Below are 18,060 nucleotides of genomic sequence, written 5' to 3' on the forward strand. Positions count from 1 at the left end.
GCTTAACATACAAAATTCTGTTTCACTATGGGATGGATTTAAAATTGGATGGGTACAAAAAAAAAATGAAAAAAATTGCCCCAATTTATATGAAGACCTTGTGAGATGAATCATACACTACTTCTTACAAATTTCCTCATTAGGACCTGCCTGAAAACTTGATAAAACAGTTTACTGGAAAAGATATGCTGAAATGAAATGATAACTTCATTAAACATCTATTTCTCGTAAGGATGAAAAACACCTTATGTAGTATTCTTTTACTATTTAAGGAAAATATAGAAGAATATTTGGAGGTACAGCAAATTTTAAAAAAAAACAAACAATCAATTACATTATGTTTATATTGCAAAGTGGAATTCTGCAAAATGTTGAAATGAGACAAATTACTGTCCTTTTGTTTTCTATGAAATGCCATTTTAGGACATTCCAGCAGACCTGGGGAAGGGCTGGAGACGTGCCAGTGATCTACCCACTTGCACGCTTGCAGTCGGCAGCTATTAAGAAGTATTTCTGGGCCTCTGAGTTATAACAGCAGACTTCAAATGGCACTTTGGGAACATGCCACTGTTAATCCCCATTACTGCATGATATGAATGTCCATATTCTTGGAGTGTTCTGATTTACTACGGCATGGCCATTTTGAAGACAGAAAAAGTCTTAGAAGGGCTACTCAAGAAGAAAACTCAATAGTATTTTTGTAAATACACAGGTTTTTTTTCCAGTCCCCAAGTAATTGTTTACTTACATTGTGCTTGGTCTGTATCTTATGTTTATCTTATAGTCTCCATTTTTACCTGTCATGCCTCAATAAAGGTTTTCTTTTACAGAAGTGTACACTCAGAGAAAAAAAGCAGAGCTATAACAATCATGTCATTGGTCCTACTGTTTACCATTATCTTCAAGGTTTTAGAGTTGATTTACATTGCGTTCCTCCCTATTTGACTTTAATTGCCTGCTTCAAGTTGTCAGGACATAACTATATCCTAGATTTGCATTGCATTAGGGGATCTCTTCCCTTCTCTATTGATCTTGTCTTATGGAGTAATTTAACTCAATTCTAATTTTCTATTGCATGCGGGGTGCTCTCTATCCAAGGAAGTGAGTTATGTGTATTCAAGTGATGCATCTTATGAATCTTGTTAAGCTTTACTGCCTTATAGCCTGCACTGATGGAATATTTAATCACAGAAATGAGTTGGCAGATATGATGTACAATACGGTTAAGTCTTGCGGCGTGTGTCTTCACCGGCAATTGAGAAACAGTTGAATTCGCAATTCATCAGTGCCATCCTGACAGCTTTGTATAACCTTCTGGTGTTTGTTTGTTTTGTCATTGTTTTTGTTTTGTTTTGTTTACTTATTCCTGAAGATTAAAAATACTTTAAATCAACAGTTTCTCTGCAAATGTATCATCTTTATTACAGAAGGGGCCAAATTTTTCATCATTTATTAGAGATAAAGGAACTTCTTGCACTGACTATGAAATAGTTGGTGGCACTTCAAAATGACAGTGCTGGAGACAGTAATTAAAACAAATAACTAGAACTTTGTCTTAAAACCACATTTCTAATTTTATAATCTTCAAAAGTGGAATTGCTTTTTCTCCAGGTAAGATGGGTGGACACAAAAGTAGAGATATGCCACAGCATTCTATTATGGCATACTAGAAGTGCATTGCTCTTTTACTATCTCATTTTATAATGACTTTAAGAGATTTGCACAGAGCCAGAGCTTTTTATTTATTTATTTATTTTTTTAAAGTAATTTCTTAAAGGAAGTTTTAAACATCTGTGAGAAAAAATAAATCTTTTAGTCAATACCGAAAATATACATTTGAGGTGCATGTAAAAAAATGCCTGCATATGTAAACAGAAAAAGAATCTGAAATACACTAAGTATCTCGACAGAATTTTCTGCATAGGTGTGGTAGAGTGCATACCATAATTCATAAAATTGAATTAATACTTTTCTAATGGTAATTAAAGATTCTCATTAAGAAGGGCAAACACCTCCCTTGTGTTGGCAATAAAAATGCATTTGGGACTTTAGGAGGTTATACAAAAAAAAAAAATCAATAACCTGCCATTTTATAATTAAAAGAAAAAATAAATGTTAGGGAAAAATCCAGTAAATTAAGAAAATTACCTTCAGGAGAGATTGAAAATATTGATTTTAATTTACAAACTATGTGAACTCTTCATGCCCTACTTCATGAGACAATTATAAGTCAGATTGTTAATTCTGCATACGTATTAGAAAATTGATTACTGTACTGTGGGAATATTATTACATTTGTCATTAACAAAAAGTCATTTATATAAAATGACTAATAACTCTGACTTTCTAATTTATGCAGGTTCAGGTTTGGTTCACTACCTACTCAAACGAGATCAATGTTAAATTCCTGTTTTCAGCGTAGGCATACATCAAGGAAGGTAATAAATTCTGCCTACACTAAATATCACAATTCCATGAATACCAGTATTTTTGTTATCCTGATGCCACTTTAAATATGCAATTTGGATCATTTTTATCTTTTTAGTAAATGGCACTGGAGGTATTACATGCAACTTCATTAAATTAAGTATCAGTTTGTACCAGCAGTCCTATAAAACAACTTTTCTCTCTTGAAGTCCCTTCAACTAACCAAACATTTTCAGCCTTGTCCAGTGAAGACTTGAATATCTCCAAGAATGGAGATTCCCTAGCATCTGTAGGCAACCTCTTCCCATGTTTAACCACCACTAGTGAAAAACGTTTCCCTAACATTTGTTTGAAACTTCCCTTGTTTCAATTTGTTGTAAAGAATGTATTTAACAATTACCTCTTTATTTTTCATTACCTAAATATGTGACAATGGATATTTTTGTTTTTTTTTTTTTTTTAAAACAAATATTTTTATCCAGTATACACACACACAGAGACAGAAACAACTAAAAAATGGATCTGAATAAAAAAAATGATAATTTCCCAGAGATTCCCAGGAAACTCATGAAAGCTTATATAAACTCATGGAAGTATATAATAAGAAAGGTAGACAACTTTATTACCTATTAAAAACATTTGGAGTTACAGTGATTATTTCTTCCTTAGATTTAAATTATTAACTCTAATGTATATGGCTTTTTTGGACTTGCTAGTGATTATGTTTATGGGCTGGATTCAAGTTCTTCCGAAATCAGTTCGGTTTTGGAGTACAAATATGTTTTCAGTGATGCTGCTATAGTTTACTTAGAAACTGTTGCTAGCAATGGAAAAAGGCAAATTTTCATCAACTCCAAATTGTACCCGTGATCAGAACCATCTCAATGATGTCTCTAGGGATAATGCAGATTACAAATACAAAATTTTTAAAGTCTGAGTAACTAAATATAAAATTTAAAGAAAAATGTTCAAGAAAAATTATGAATGCAGTTACTCTATACATTTGTGTGTATATATGTACATGTATATATAAAATATAAATTTACAGATAGATTTTTTTATTGTTCACTAAGTTTAAATAATTCTAGGAGCAAAGTGAATAAAAATAAAATAAAAAATAAAATAAAATATAAAATCTAATGTAATACTGTGATATTGCAGTATATTCCATGTTTTACTATCTACTTTCCAATAAAAGGTATTCGTTTATCTTCTACATAAACTTCAGGATTCCCAGGTAACTGTTAAAACGTTCATCAGAAATCTGTAAATGACTGACAGGTAACATGAATTAAATACAGAAACCAAACTTCACACCAAATATATGATCTGTATTTCTACATGTTTTAAAAAAAAAAGTTAAAATAAAATGCAGCATGGACAGCTATAGTTTAATCCTTACCTGCATAGAATTCTGGACTATAAACTGCACCAACAACTGGATTTAATTTCCAGCCTGCAGCAAACATAAAAACATAAACAAGTTAATATTGCAATTAGTGATAATAATATGTTGTTTTTCCTTCAATTTTTGTACGGAGATATACACATAGAATGGCTCTACAAAAGGTCATCTTAATGGAAGTTTTACAGATGTCTTTACTGATCTTTACTATCAGAACATTCTGACTCTGAAATACAGAAATAAGCAAGGAAACAAATCCTTCTCTGGACATGACTGTACTGCAAGTAGCACTGGGTCAGTGCACTGGATCAGTGCACTGGATCAGTAGCATTGGATCAGGTGAATCAGCCTGGCTGCAATGCAGTTACCAAGAACTTACCACCTGAATTTCTGGAATTAAATCAGAACTAGTTCAGGTATTGTTATATCACGTAGTACTCTAGAGTAGATCTATTCTCTTTCATTGCTTTAAGTCTCCGTTTACAAGCCAGTGAGGCCAAAACAGTTCATTTACTGGACACAGTTGCTTCTGATAAGCATGTGTTAGTGTAAATTACACGGCAATAAAATCATCTGAGCATTTTGATTCTACTCTGAAAAAAAAAAAAATGAAAGTGTAGAAACTGAACAGGAAAGATATTTGTGACAGGAAAGATATTTGTGCACCCTGTGATCCCAGTCAAATTCCAGGGACACTTTTTTTCTACATCGCATTTGTACTTCAGACTGAAGTACAAAAGTACAAAAGTACTTCAGACAAGTACAATTTTTTATCTTAGTGTTTAAACAACTATATAAACTGCTAAGACTGAAAAATCAGGGTTTTTCCAAAAGCATATTTTATCAGAGGAGTAGGAAGCACTGTTTGTAAATGGGAATAAAGAAAAAAGCAAGCTAAATTCAAGAACTATAGTACTTCAAATAGATCATTTAACTTGACTGCTGTAACAAAATACAATCGAGGCATGGAAGCAAAGCTTTACAAAATCAAGAATAGCCAAGATGGGGAGAATTTAAATGCAAATACTATTGAGGCTTGTTTCTGCCTTGGCCACTATAAGACTGAAAAAATGTAACACAAAATCTCAATAGTAACACAAAAGAAAACTACTCCTACCCTTAAAAATACTGTCATCTCTATCTGATACTGTACTGGGTTTACATGGAAAGGTTTTAGTAGCGGCGGGCTGTAGGAGCAGCCTCTGTGAGAAGTCCAGCAGCTGCCCCATTGTTAGGTGAGGGCTGGCTCCAAAGGGACACGTTGCAGGCCAGAGCCGGGCCATGAGCAACAGTGACTGGGCCTCTGGGAGAGCAGACTGAAGAAAGGGGAAAAACAAGCAAACAAACAAACGCTGTGCTACAGCAGCTGGGAGAGAGGGGTGAGGAAAGGCAAGAGAAGCAGCCTTGCAGACACCCGGGGCAGTGCAGGAGGTGCTCCAGGCATGCAGCAGCAGTTCCCCTGCAGCCTGTGGAGAGGCCCCTGGTGGAGCAGGCTGTGCATGCTGTGTAGGCTGCATGTGCAGGCTGCAGCCCATGGGTCCCACATGGAGCAGATCTCCACGCTGCAGCCTGTGGAGGAGCCCACCGTGGAGCAGGTAGATGTGGCCTGGAGAAGACTGCGGCCCATGGAGAGCCCCTGCAGGCGCAGGCCCTGGGCTGGAGCTGCAGCCTGTGGAGAGGAGCTCACGCAGGAGCAGGGGGTCTGGGAGGAGCTGCCACCTGTGGGGGACCCATGTTGGTGCAGGTTGCCCCTGACGGATGGACCTCATGGTACTGACCCATGTGGGGGCAGTTCTTGAAGAGCTGCTGCCTGTGGGCAGCCCCCGCAGGATCAGTTCGGGAAGGACGGCATCCCATGGGAGGGACCCCATGTGGAGCAGGGGCAGAGAGTGACCACAAAGACAAAGTGTCATGGCCTGACCGCAGCCCCCATTCTCCATTCCCCTATGCTGCTCAGGGGGAGGAGGTAGAAGAGGGTGGATGGAGGAATGTATTTTTATTTTTTGTTTTGTTTTTTAGTTTCTCACAGCTTTAGCTTTTTAGTAATAGGTAAAAAATTAATCTCCCTATGCTGAGTCAGTTTGGCCTCTGATGATAATTGTTGAGTGATCTCTCTGTCCATATCTCAAGCCTTGAGCCCTTTTCATACCATTTTCTCCCCCTTTTTCTTTGAGGTCGGGGAGTGAGAGAGCGGTTGTGGTGGAGCTTGGCCACCCAGCTGAATAAAACTACCACAGATACATGGTACCTGTTTATGAGGAAGTAACTGTTCAGTAAGAAACATGATAGGTGTTCTTGAAACACAACTCATTAATAATCTCAGAGTAAGGCACAGCACTGTATGCAGTTTGCTCCACAGAAGTAACCGTGTTTGCTGTATGTACATAAAAGACAATTGCAGAAGCCGGAAAATGGCATTCCTTCTGAAAGTATCACAGGATTTTTACATCACCCCTCAATTTCAAGTACTACAGGATTGTATATAGGAATGTCATGGTAAAACAAATACTCTTAGCCAAATTTTGTCTGATAGAAAATCATCCAAATATTGAGACTTTCAATAAAAATTTTTTAAAAAAAAAATAGATTAGTGAATATTTAGTATTTCAAATTCATTGCTTCCTCAAAGATCACCCACTGATACTGCCTGAAATGAATGATTGCACTGAATTACACATGCAGACTTTTGCTGTCAAACACGCTGACAGGCACCTCTCAGCTTTTTAGATACACTTGCAGTGCCACAATTTTCCCGAGAGAAAGAATAAGATCCTGGAAGACACAGGTTGTTCTTCACAGCTGAAAGTCACGTTCATATTTCAGCTCCTTACCTCTCTCACACTGATGGCTGTATCATCTAACTTTTTGAAGCTTATACAGGAAATACATTCATTGTGAAAATAACAGCAATTAAACTTAACTTTATCTTGTCAGCTACAAATGTGCTGGCCCATAACTGTGTGGGTTAATCAATCAAGAGAGCAACTGCAGCTGGAGGAAGCTAATTCTCTGCAGTGGGTGTAATTTTGTGCATTTCTCTTACTGTCACAATTTCCCCCTCAAGTTGAAACTATAAAAGTTCAAAACATAAAAACCAACCACAAAAACAAATAACACATCTTTGTGCCCCACAAAAAGCCACCTTACATAGTCATCTAAAAAAATACACATTAAACCTGCTAAAGGCGAGGAAATAATTACATGTTGTACAGCAGAAAAAGCTTTGATAGAAAGTGGGACACAGCAACGTAGAAAGAATTATTTTCACTTCATAGGGGAGACAAGAATGCGTTGCCTGAGGAATGCTTTTGTGGGAAAGAAGTCCTATGACACCGACTGCTTTCTTCCTGTTTGCATACAAAATAAGGAGAGAAGGGAGAGGGAGGGAATATAACTGCGGTAATAGTCACTAGCTCCAATTTTGAATCTAAGTTTAGATTAACTGAAGGCACAAATTCAAGATTCTGCAAGTATAAACTGTGGAATATTCCTCTACTGATCTCTGTTTCATGCTCCTCATTCATGCTGAGGTTCTCTCAGTATACTTGTACATAATTCTCGATTCCACAGGATAGGTTGGAAAATTAAAAATGTCTCAAAAGTATTTTTGCCAACAAGTAGAACTCTTGACGCTGAATTAATTCACAATGAAAAAGCAGTTCTATCTCCAGAGCACATGAGAACAGCCATCAAAATCATCTTGTCTGAGAATAAACTCACATCAACTGAATGTTTATCAACCGATCATTTCAGGAGTTGTCCAAAGTCACTGACAAGCTTATTTATTTCAAAAACAACTAGTACGTAAGAGCAAGTCACTTATCTGAATTAACCTGCTTATATTAAAAAGAAAAAAAAAATCTGCTGAGTTTTGCAATCATATTTACAATGTGAGCCCTGTTATCAAGCAATCAGCAGTATCCAGGAATGAAAGACAGAATAGAGTATATCTTATTTTTAAATTAGAGTAAGCATTAGGGCCTCATATGTTTTTATATAACACAGAATTTGTCTGCCTGGCTATGTTTTCCATACTTGCCAATAACATGTCAGTCACCACATACACTTTGAAAAATCAAGCCACATGCTAATGAAGAAGTGGTTCAAAAGAGGTAGACGTATAAACAAAAATTTTCTAGCTACCTGTCTCAGAAGTATCGTTCAAGTGCTAACAGGCTCATAGAAGAATTAAAATAATAATAATAATTAGCTTTATCTTTATCTTTTATTTAAAAGGCGGGACCTTTACTTTAGACAACAATAATCTTTAATAATCAGCTATAGCACTGGTTAATTCCTGACAAAAAGATAAAGAACTAGAATCTCAAAACGGCAGGATGACTAGTCATAGAAACACCAATTAAACTAAGTGAAACACATTACATGTCTACACTTCATTTGGTGTTGATTGTAGTGACTGTGAATTAAGAACATGATTCTACTTGTGTGTTTACTTAAGGGAACCTCAGACATTAAAAAAAGTTAGAATAAGTAAACAAATAAATCAACGTTTACGAACTACAACCAGAGTTTGTCTTGGTAGATACCTGTCAAAAGGCAAAAGAACATCCTGCATGCAAAACCTTGGATATATGGATTCACAAACAAATGCTAATTTTTATACACTCAGCAGGATGTTTCACACTTTTACTGAGATCCAGTCCAGATAGTACAGGTTGGAAAATGACAGACATAAAACACTTAAAGTGGGAAAAACTTAACAACAAATTTTAATCGTTTCAATTTTGGATATACATAAATTACAATGCATGACCCAAGTAATCCTGCAGTGCAGGACACAGAGGTGAATCTTCCCGAAAACCATATTCCTAAAATCTCATATCTCTTTTTCCAGCATTACCTTCATCCAGCACTGGATGTGTTGATGTGTAATGTGATATTTGATAATTAGCTGTGTTTTAGCCTTGATGTAATATGAATACAAATAAGAATACATCATCATTTATAACAAACCTACGTTTATATTTTTATCATCATAATATAGCAGAGTAAGTTCTTAGTACATATCACATAGTTAATTTAGCTCCCTATTGCAACAAAATCTTGTTATGTGATCCAGTCAAGCTTCCTGTCTCTTTTGTTAGATTCACTGAGATGTTTTAAAAGGCATTAATGATGAAGGAGATTTTCCCATCTGGATCATTTGACAATTTACAAACAAAATTTACAAATAAACTTACAAACAAAATGAGGAAGAAAACAGTTTCTGAGAAAACATGAGGAATTTCAAGAGCCTTCTTCTCCAGATCATTATAACTTGCTCAATTATCACGTCAAATGAAAGTCATCACTTTATTTTTACCATGTTAAGAAAAAATTACAACTAATTAAAAAATAAAGCCACTGTTTGCCATGGTTTTTAGTAAAACCTCACTAATGAGTGCTCAAATATAGAAAATATTTCAAAATGGAAAAGAGTCTAAGCTAACTGTGGAAATCTTTATATATGTATGTGCAGATTTCATCTGTTTTCTAATGGATGGGAAAAGCTAAATTAAATTGGAAAGTAAATAATTACAGCTACACATTCTAGTAAATCTGGAAAATGTAATTGCAATTCAATTCAATTGATTTATTATTATTTGACATTGAGTTAGGAACTTGTTAGCATTTTTTAAACTAGCAAATGCAAATAACTTCTGGAGCACGTGATAAAACACTGCCAGAGAAAACATTTTTAAAAAGTTTTTTTTTAGCAAAAAAAAAAAAATCAAAAAAAAAAACCAACTCCAAACCCCTCAAATATCTATAGATTATATCTTTATCATTAATGTACTAAATTATACCAACTTGCTAGGTCAGTATTAGAATAACCATTTAAAGTAACTTACAGTTTAGATTTTTTCCATGGAAAAATTCTGGAATCAAGCACCTAATTACAAGTTGCCTTTTACTCCAAACAAATTGTGGAAGGGAGGCACAGAAGGGATCTTTGCCTAGATGAGTGCCTCAGTACTAAAAAGCATCTCATGCCTGACAGAGACGTTCTTCTTACTGGCCTCCCTACCTCCGTCACCCAAGCAAAACTGAATACTCTGATTAGTTCATTCATCACAACATCAACACTGCACAAAGCTAGAAGAGAATGATGCCTCCCTACCAGGTACATTTTCTTATAAAAAAGCCACTGTCGTTAAACACTCAGATTCCCATCAGGCAAAATGACGCATGCTATGTCCATGCCTGTGAATTAGCAGAAGTCTATAGGGATGGAAATTAAGCCCAGCCATAATATGTTTTCTTACTGGCTCATTGGACGAAGACTGAGCCCAAGAAGTTGCAGGGAATGCAGACTGTGACAACTCATCAGTAAATGACTACCCGTCCACCAGAAGAATGAGATTTCACATGCATAACCAAAAAAAAAAAGCACTGAGATCTCATGCACTTACCATTCGTGTAAGGGTTGACGGTCTTTTTATTTGTCATTACACGTGCTGTTGCATTATTTACCTAAGCACATAGAAAACTGGATTAGAAAGGGTTACAGGAAGAGTCCGTGATATTATTAAACGCATGCATTATTACTGCCATTAGTCATGTAAAAAAAAAAAAAAAGCAATTTAATTTATAGAAGGCAACAGGTGCATAACAAAATCATACTATTTATAATTACATTTACTTTCATAACCATTTTAACTTACAAATCATTTCAATAAAGCAACGTCATATCATTTAAACTTTAATAAAAAGACATTAAAAGCAAATTAAAAGGTATTGCATAATTTAAGACTTAAGAGCATGCTTGTATTCCATGATAACACTGATACAATAAATATTCAAAACAGAAAGAAAGATTATATGAAGGAACATGCAGTGGAGTAGAAGGGAAAGAGACAAGGTACAAGGAAACAAAGAAAATGTCAAAAAAAAAAAAGGGACAAACGAATTTTAGCAGTGTGCAACATAACCCTTTAGAAGAGAAGTACCATTGGAAAAGCAACATCTAGCATTCAACACTTGGAACAAGAGCCTTTTTCATTGCAAGAATTAACAAAATCATTCAAGCTTTAAAATCACAGCTAACAAAAGGATAAAAAGAGGGTGCATTATTTAACACAATATGGAGTTAACAATCTGAGTAAGATGTGCACGAAGTCATATCCTCAATCCAATCAGTGCCTCCCAGGCTTGCTTAAAACGTACACTCAATTACAGGCGTACCAATATAGAAAAAAATGTAGCATCAAGAAAACTTAATACAACAAGTCAAAAAAATTCACGTGGTATTAGCGCTAAATACGTGAAACGGCAGATGGACTTCTCCACTTACCATTCAGCACCATCGCCAGCATGGGTATGTATACAGTTACCATGGTTACTGAGAGTTTGGTGAGGGCCCTAAGTGCTACCGTCGAAGGGGGAAAATGAAAAGGCAAAATATGCAACATCTTACTCAAAAGACGACAGCATTTTCAATTGGTATTTTTTTTTTATTCTAACAAATACAATTGAGGCAGTATTGAAGGGGATCCAGTGGTACTAAAAAGCATTTGTGTTGTTTTTTTTTAATAGATACGACAGGGTCAGGCCACCCAGCCAAAGTAGCCTGACGGGTTCATTAAAAATGAAATCTTAAAATTGGTCGGTCTCTAGTCTGCCTTTGTCTCTTTTTCTTGTACATCTTTTGGATGCTTCTTTCCCAATCTGAATTTTTGAAAGCCACTGTGGATCCCACATCAACCCTGCAGCAAAAAGAAAAAAAAGAAAAAGAAAAAGAAAAAAAAAAGAAACCAAACCAAACAAGAAAGATAAAAACCCAAAACCAAACCAACCAAAAAAAAAAGAAAAAAAAACTTTTTTGTTGTTTTTGTTTTCTCTGTCACAGTTTTGTTGTTGTTCTCAATTTATTTGTTGTTGTTGGCTGTTTTTTTTTTTTTTAGAATCTACTGCACCCATTGATTTACAATACATCCAAAATAATAAGTTCAAAATATTAAAGCTTTCATTTTGTTCAATTTTCATCCACCTTTCAGCAATAATGATAATAATAATAATAATTACAAAAGAAATAATAATAAAAAACCCAAGTAAGGCCAGATTCTCTCTCTTTATATATAAATATATATATAAACAATGGGAAGGGGAAAGGGGAGCACACAGAAGACACCAATGATGCATCTGAAACAACAAATGAGAGTGAAGCAGACATTTATAAAAAAGATGAAAAGGAAAATATTTTGAACATGCACCTCGATTTTACGGCCCTCTACCACGGTGCCGTGTAATTTCTCCCTCGCCCTGTCCGCATCAGCACTATTTTCGAAAGTTACGAAACCAAATCCCTGCATGCAGGAGGGAGAAGGGGGGAAAACAACATGCACATTATTATTTCAGTCAATGACCACTTGTTTGCTTATGTTCTCTCTCTCTAATTTAATATTTTCTTGTCCTTGCTTCATTTCTGTAACATGCAAATTAGAAAAATTATAATTGTATTGAGATGTGCAATAAATAAGCGACAAATGTGAACAATTTTTTTCTGTCATCAGTTACAAAATACCCTCTGAGAAATTCAAAGAATACCAAAAATACCTTTCTACGTGTCTCTACAGAGGAAAATAAATCTAACAATAAGAAAATGAAATTAAAAGAAATTACAGTGTCTTCACATAGAAAAAAATGAACTAATGAGAAAAAAAATGAACCACATTTTAACGACATGCAGATATCTCAACAAAATAAAAAACATGTGCACAGAATTCAACACTGAATGTCAATATACTCTAAAAACAATGCCTACTTAATCATGCTGTTGTGATCATAAGAAACATTGTTCCCATGCAACACTAGGGTAACTTAAACTTTCGTCAAACTATACAGCCTTTACTTATTTTTTTATAAAAGAAAAAAGAAAAGAAAACCTCCAACAAAACAAAAATACTTTTAGAATAAAAATATAAACTTCCTTGTATTAACAGATCAAATAAAATCACGTGATGTGAATAGAAAAAGAAACTTTGATAAAGGAATAAAAATGAAAACATTTTGAGTATCTTTAACTGGTTCATTTACTGTTTATGTATTGTACTTTCCACATGCAACTGGTAAAACTCCAGAATCCCATGTTAGTGGGACAGGAGTATACTCAACTAATATGAAATTCTGCTCAGGACAAACACTTCACTTTATAGCATTAGGCTAAACACATATTTCCAGTCCTAGTAAAATTCTTTTATTTTTATTTTTTTCCTGCGCTAAATTAAATTAAACATCGTTTACAAATATAAATATATATATATATTAAAATCAGACATTAAAAAACATTTTAGAAACATACACCAACCCTTTGAATTAATTCTTACATTAGCACTACAATGCATGCTTTCTTGAATTTATCCCAACAAATAAGCTTCTATCATCCTTGGTGTTTCATAACATGAAACATTTGCTATGAAGCTATACATGTCCACTTCTATAAAGAAAGGCATTGCTGCAAATATTTGAAGTCCTACTAAAACCTTTTTCTTTGCTCTTACTTTAGGTTGAAGTATGAATTAAGGTCTTACTTTTGTTTTATTGCTCAACAATAAGCCACGCATCATATCTCCTCAAGCTTTATCCTTCCTTTCACCCTCCTCTTTCTGCAGTCCATTCAGTAAATTTTGTCGTCAGTACTCAACCACTTACTCTCAGTGTTTCTACCTATTATTTACACAGTGACTGAAAAAAGAGGAAGGAAGGGAAGATATTTGTACTTTTCATACAAGAAGAGACCAAATACAAAGGTAAGGCAAAACTAAGTATTAACACCACGCACTGAGAAAAACAATGAATATGAACTACAAAATTAATTCATGGACAAAATATTTTAATCAGGATCATTGGTATATTGGTATTTGTATTATTTTATTTACTAGAAGAACACATTGATGCATGCCAGTTTATACCATAGGAAGTGACTTTTTTTTTTTTACATAGCATTTTTTGTTCCATTCTATTCAAAGTATTTTAAACTTGTCTGTTGCCTTTGTTTTGTTTCTCTTCTTTCCTTTTAAAGGCTCACTGAACACTGAGCTCACAAGTACTCTATCAACATTCTCAAAACACCTGACTCCACTCATTTTCTCCACTCTGCGCTCCACAATTTTAGGACAAAGCCACGACCTCCTCTCTTATCATCAGACACCAAGCACATAGCTCTCTTTTCCCAAAAAATACCAGGAGTATTCGAGAGAAAGTTCCCCTCCTCAGTACTAATCCCTATGTTTTAGATGCCTGAATAGGCCTTTCTGCATCTAGCCCTTCACGCTGGATGGGCCTTTGGGTAACCTGGTCTAGTGGGAGGTGTGGCATGGGGTTGGAATTAGATGGTCTGTAAGGTCCCTTCCGACCCAAAGCATTCTACGATTCTTTGGTTCTTGTATCTAAAACAATCCTCAACTTTAAACTTTTATTCACCCTTTAATTGTCTCCTCAAACCTCCCACCTAAGAAGATTTTTTTTTCTTTTCTGCTAAGAAAATTTCACAGCAGAAACCATCACTGAAGCCATCAATGCATCAAGCCTAGTTCTGCACAATTCCTCAAATTCTATTTGTTCTTTTCTCTCCTCCCTGCTGAACTGTCACCGTCCCAGAACAGCCAGCAAGGAACATTTGGTGGGATATGTTTACAAAATTTTACAATCAGTTTTACTAGCTCACAATGCTGCCAGTTAAATTTTTTTCAAACAACTGAATGGAAAGATAAAAACCTAATTATATTTAAAAATTGGAAAGAGGTACAAAGTGGAGCTACAAGCCAAGATAAGACAAGAACTTCAAAGATTATGAAAAGAACGCTCGTAATTTTTTAATTTCTTATGTTTTACTTATTCTTATAATCAATACTATTTAAGATTTTATTGTTTATGCAAATGCTTAATTTTACATAGCTGACACAGAAACTCAATCAGACATCACATATTCATTCACGCCATATTTAAATAGTTAGACAAACAAATTAGCATGTATTTTAAATGCAGCTGATTCAACAGTTACTTTGGTTTAGCATACTATATATTTTATTAGCCTGTAATGTAAATTTCAGCATTTTATTTTTAAAGTCTGTCAAATGACTTAATAGTAGCCTAGTAGTCAAGAAGGTTTTGTTTTAATTTGTGAGGTGCATTGGAGCTCTTGTTATTTGAAGAAAGAGCTGCTAATATAATGTACATTAAATATATACTAATACATACACACAGATTTATGCCAGTATATATTTAGTACATAGCCATGCAGAGCATTAATTTAGAACTGTAAGAAAATAAAAACTAAAAATAATTTAAAAAATGTACTTGATGTTCCTGTATCTTTGCAACTGTGCCCAACAGACAAAACCAATGCACAGCTCTGTGGAGAGCTACTGATGCCCAGAGTGTGGGCAGGTTGGTCAAGGAAGCACACGCAGTGTTAAAACAGAGATTAGCTTTAAAGTGAGCACAGTAATGGAAGTTATATATCAAATTGTCCTTCCAAGATTACTGGTAAATGCAGAGAATGGTAAGAAAAGAGAGGTGAAGGAAGGCAAAAACCTTTCTTAGTTTGCCATCTTTGAGCACTGAAATGTTCCACAGATAACAAAATACAAGTCAGCTGTAATAGTTTCTGCAAAGCAACATGTACTTAAGCAGCAGAGTTGTTTTTTGGTGATTGGAAACTCTTCCACATTTTTGGTATTTCATATACTTCTTTCTAAAAATATTGCAGCTTGCCACGCACAGAAATCACCATGCTCAATTTCTGGCTTGACATAATAGCAGAATTACCACAGGTTTTTAATGTTACTTTAATCAACAGAGAACTGTCAAAGGTATACCTTATTTATTTAACACAGGTTGCAAGAAAGATCTACACTAAAGCATTACTGAACTTCTTGATTTCATAAAAAGAAGTTTCAGAAATGATGAGTTGACACATGATTCTAGCAAAGTTACCTTTATTATTATTATGCCCCAAATCAAATAAATTTGTAGTATGAAATTGGTATTTTAGAGTTAAAAAAATACTTTCATTTGTAATTTTTTTTTTTTTTTTTAATATTTAGTGCTGTATGGTAATGCTATTTGAATCTGCAATTCCAATTTTCTCTAATACTATGGTATGAAAAGGAGTTTACTGCTGTTATTTTTGCAGGAATCTTTTCAAATATTAATTGTTGGAGTCAAAAGAAATGAACAACAACAATAACAAAATCTAGAAATGCTTTTATGCCAAACTGCAGCTTGAAACAAAGTTGTATTTTAATCCTGGAAACTTTTGTAGCTTTTGTGTACTTAGTTTGAGGCCACTTATAAGTCTTTTTAGTTTCGGTGGAATTGCAGTTTTGTAAAAACAGATAAGCACTGTCAGGAATGGGACGTTAATGAGGTGCATCTTAAATCCTACAGAGTAACTTGTACTGATGAGATTAGGAAGAAAAAAAAAAAAAGAAAAAAAGAAAAAAACCACACACACAAAACCACATTTCTGTTACTCCTAATGCTGCTTTTATTTTCAGTTTATTTAATTGAGAGAAGGTAAGAGTACCTCTGTAAATCAAAATACTATGCAGATATACCTGAGCTAACTCAAAACAAGACAAGTAGCAGTATACATAAGCAAAGAGATACATCTCAGAATTATTTTATTTATCTTCAGTTGCTTATTCAGAGGCAGCTTGAGCATTGGATTCTTAGAACTATTTCATGAGAACAGGTCTGAAAGTCTCTATCACAAAATGTGTAACAAGTAGTGATGTTACAGAACTCCCTAGAAAAATATCTTGCTTGTAATACAAAGCACTGACATATTTTCACTACTGTAGGATCACTAGTGAAAACACCCAGTTTAGAAATGCCCCCCAACCGCTCAAAAGGCTTAAACTTATGCAGTGTGATGCGGGCATGGTGGTTAAAAGTCAGACAGAACCAAGTGAAGTGTGGGATTTCATAATGTCATTTGAAATTTATAAAATGATAAAATTATGTGGTAGGAACAGGTTCTGGGTAATCAACATTTTTTTTTTTTTTTCAAAAACTACAGAACAGCAATTATGTAATGATAATGAATTGCAGCCAACATAGAAGACCTGCCACTGTCTATGAATAAGCCGCATTGTAAGCCACTAAATTCCATAAGTTTTGATTGCTAACTGAAAAACAAATAAATGTTCCAAATGTTTTTGGACTGGTAGGCTAGGGTACTAATTAATTAATGTGAGAATAATTTTGAAATATAAAGCAGAAAATTTGAGCTAATCCATAGAGAGGAAGAGGAAGAAACAGTGAATGGTAGCTTTAAATTTAGAATTTAAATACTCACACCTGAAAGAAAAAGAATAACAAATGAATTAAAATATATCTCATATAAGAGATTTATGATATATATGGTTCATCTTAAAAAAAAAAAAAAAGACTGACTACAGTATTTTTATAGCAGGAAAATAATTCCAGTACTACTAATAAACCATATATAAGAGTTGCAGGAAGACTGAAACATTGGTAGTCAAATATTATAATTTTCTTCCATGGGAGAAACAGGAAAAAGATAGCACACATATGCCATACGCATAAACCCTTATAATGCAGCTGATATCATAGATGAAGCATACTAGGAAACTAGAAACAGTTTTGAACCAGGTAATGACAATAATGTTGGCATAAGCATTCTGTCTTGATTTATTTCTTAAATATCCAGTAAATTGTATGCATTAAAGTCAATGTAAATTTCAGAAAAAAAAATGTAATACTACAAGAACTTCTTTCATCAAATAAATGTTAAAACAGATTTTATTCAAAGGGTTGGTGTACTGAAGCTTTTACTAAAGAGGAAAACATCTGCACTTAAATCATCTGGAACAATCATATCTTCTCAATTACTGAAGAAGATAGTTATTAGGTATTATTACCATCTTTCAGTTTAATAGAAAAAAATGCACTAATACAAACCTGCCTAAAAATATCTGTAAGCATGGACTCATCTTATAAAATAAACAAGGCAATTATCATTGGAGAATAAAGAAAGCAGAAGTCAACATTCCTATAAAACAGATGACAGTTTGGAGTAGTTAAAATTACCCCCTTTAAAAGATACAAAATGAGTCCAATGATTTTCCTTCTGCTTTGGAAACTAAATGACAAGTCAGAAGATGTTTCCACTAACATAGAGTTTCAGATGTTATTTTTTACAGCAGTGCAGTTGTTTCCTTTTACTCATATAAAATATTTTAAACAAACTAAAAAAATCC

At 34.3% G+C, this 18,060-nt stretch overlaps 1 protein-coding gene across 25 annotated transcripts in view; it reads right to left on the reverse strand.

Annotated features, from left to right (window-relative positions):
• The window catches only part of RBFOX1 (RNA binding fox-1 homolog 1), an 875,363-nt gene that overhangs the window by 85,838 nt on the left and 771,465 nt on the right, over window positions 1-18,060 (reverse strand). For all 25 annotated transcript variants that reach the window (XM_083800073.1, XM_083800079.1, XM_083800059.1 and 22 more), the window contains 3 exons: window positions 12,046-12,138; window positions 10,246-10,306; window positions 3,830-3,883 (listed from right to left, as the gene is read on the reverse strand). In XM_083800073.1, coding sequence (XP_083656199.1) covers window positions 3,830-3,883; window positions 10,246-10,306; window positions 12,046-12,138 — 208 coding nt within the window. The remainder of the gene's footprint in view (window positions 1-3,829; window positions 3,884-10,245; window positions 10,307-12,045; window positions 12,139-18,060) is intronic.

This window comes from Anser anser (assembly GCF_964211835.1).
Source record: "Anser anser genome assembly, chromosome: 15".
NCBI classification, from domain to species: domain Eukaryota; kingdom Metazoa; phylum Chordata; class Aves; order Anseriformes; family Anatidae; genus Anser; species Anser anser.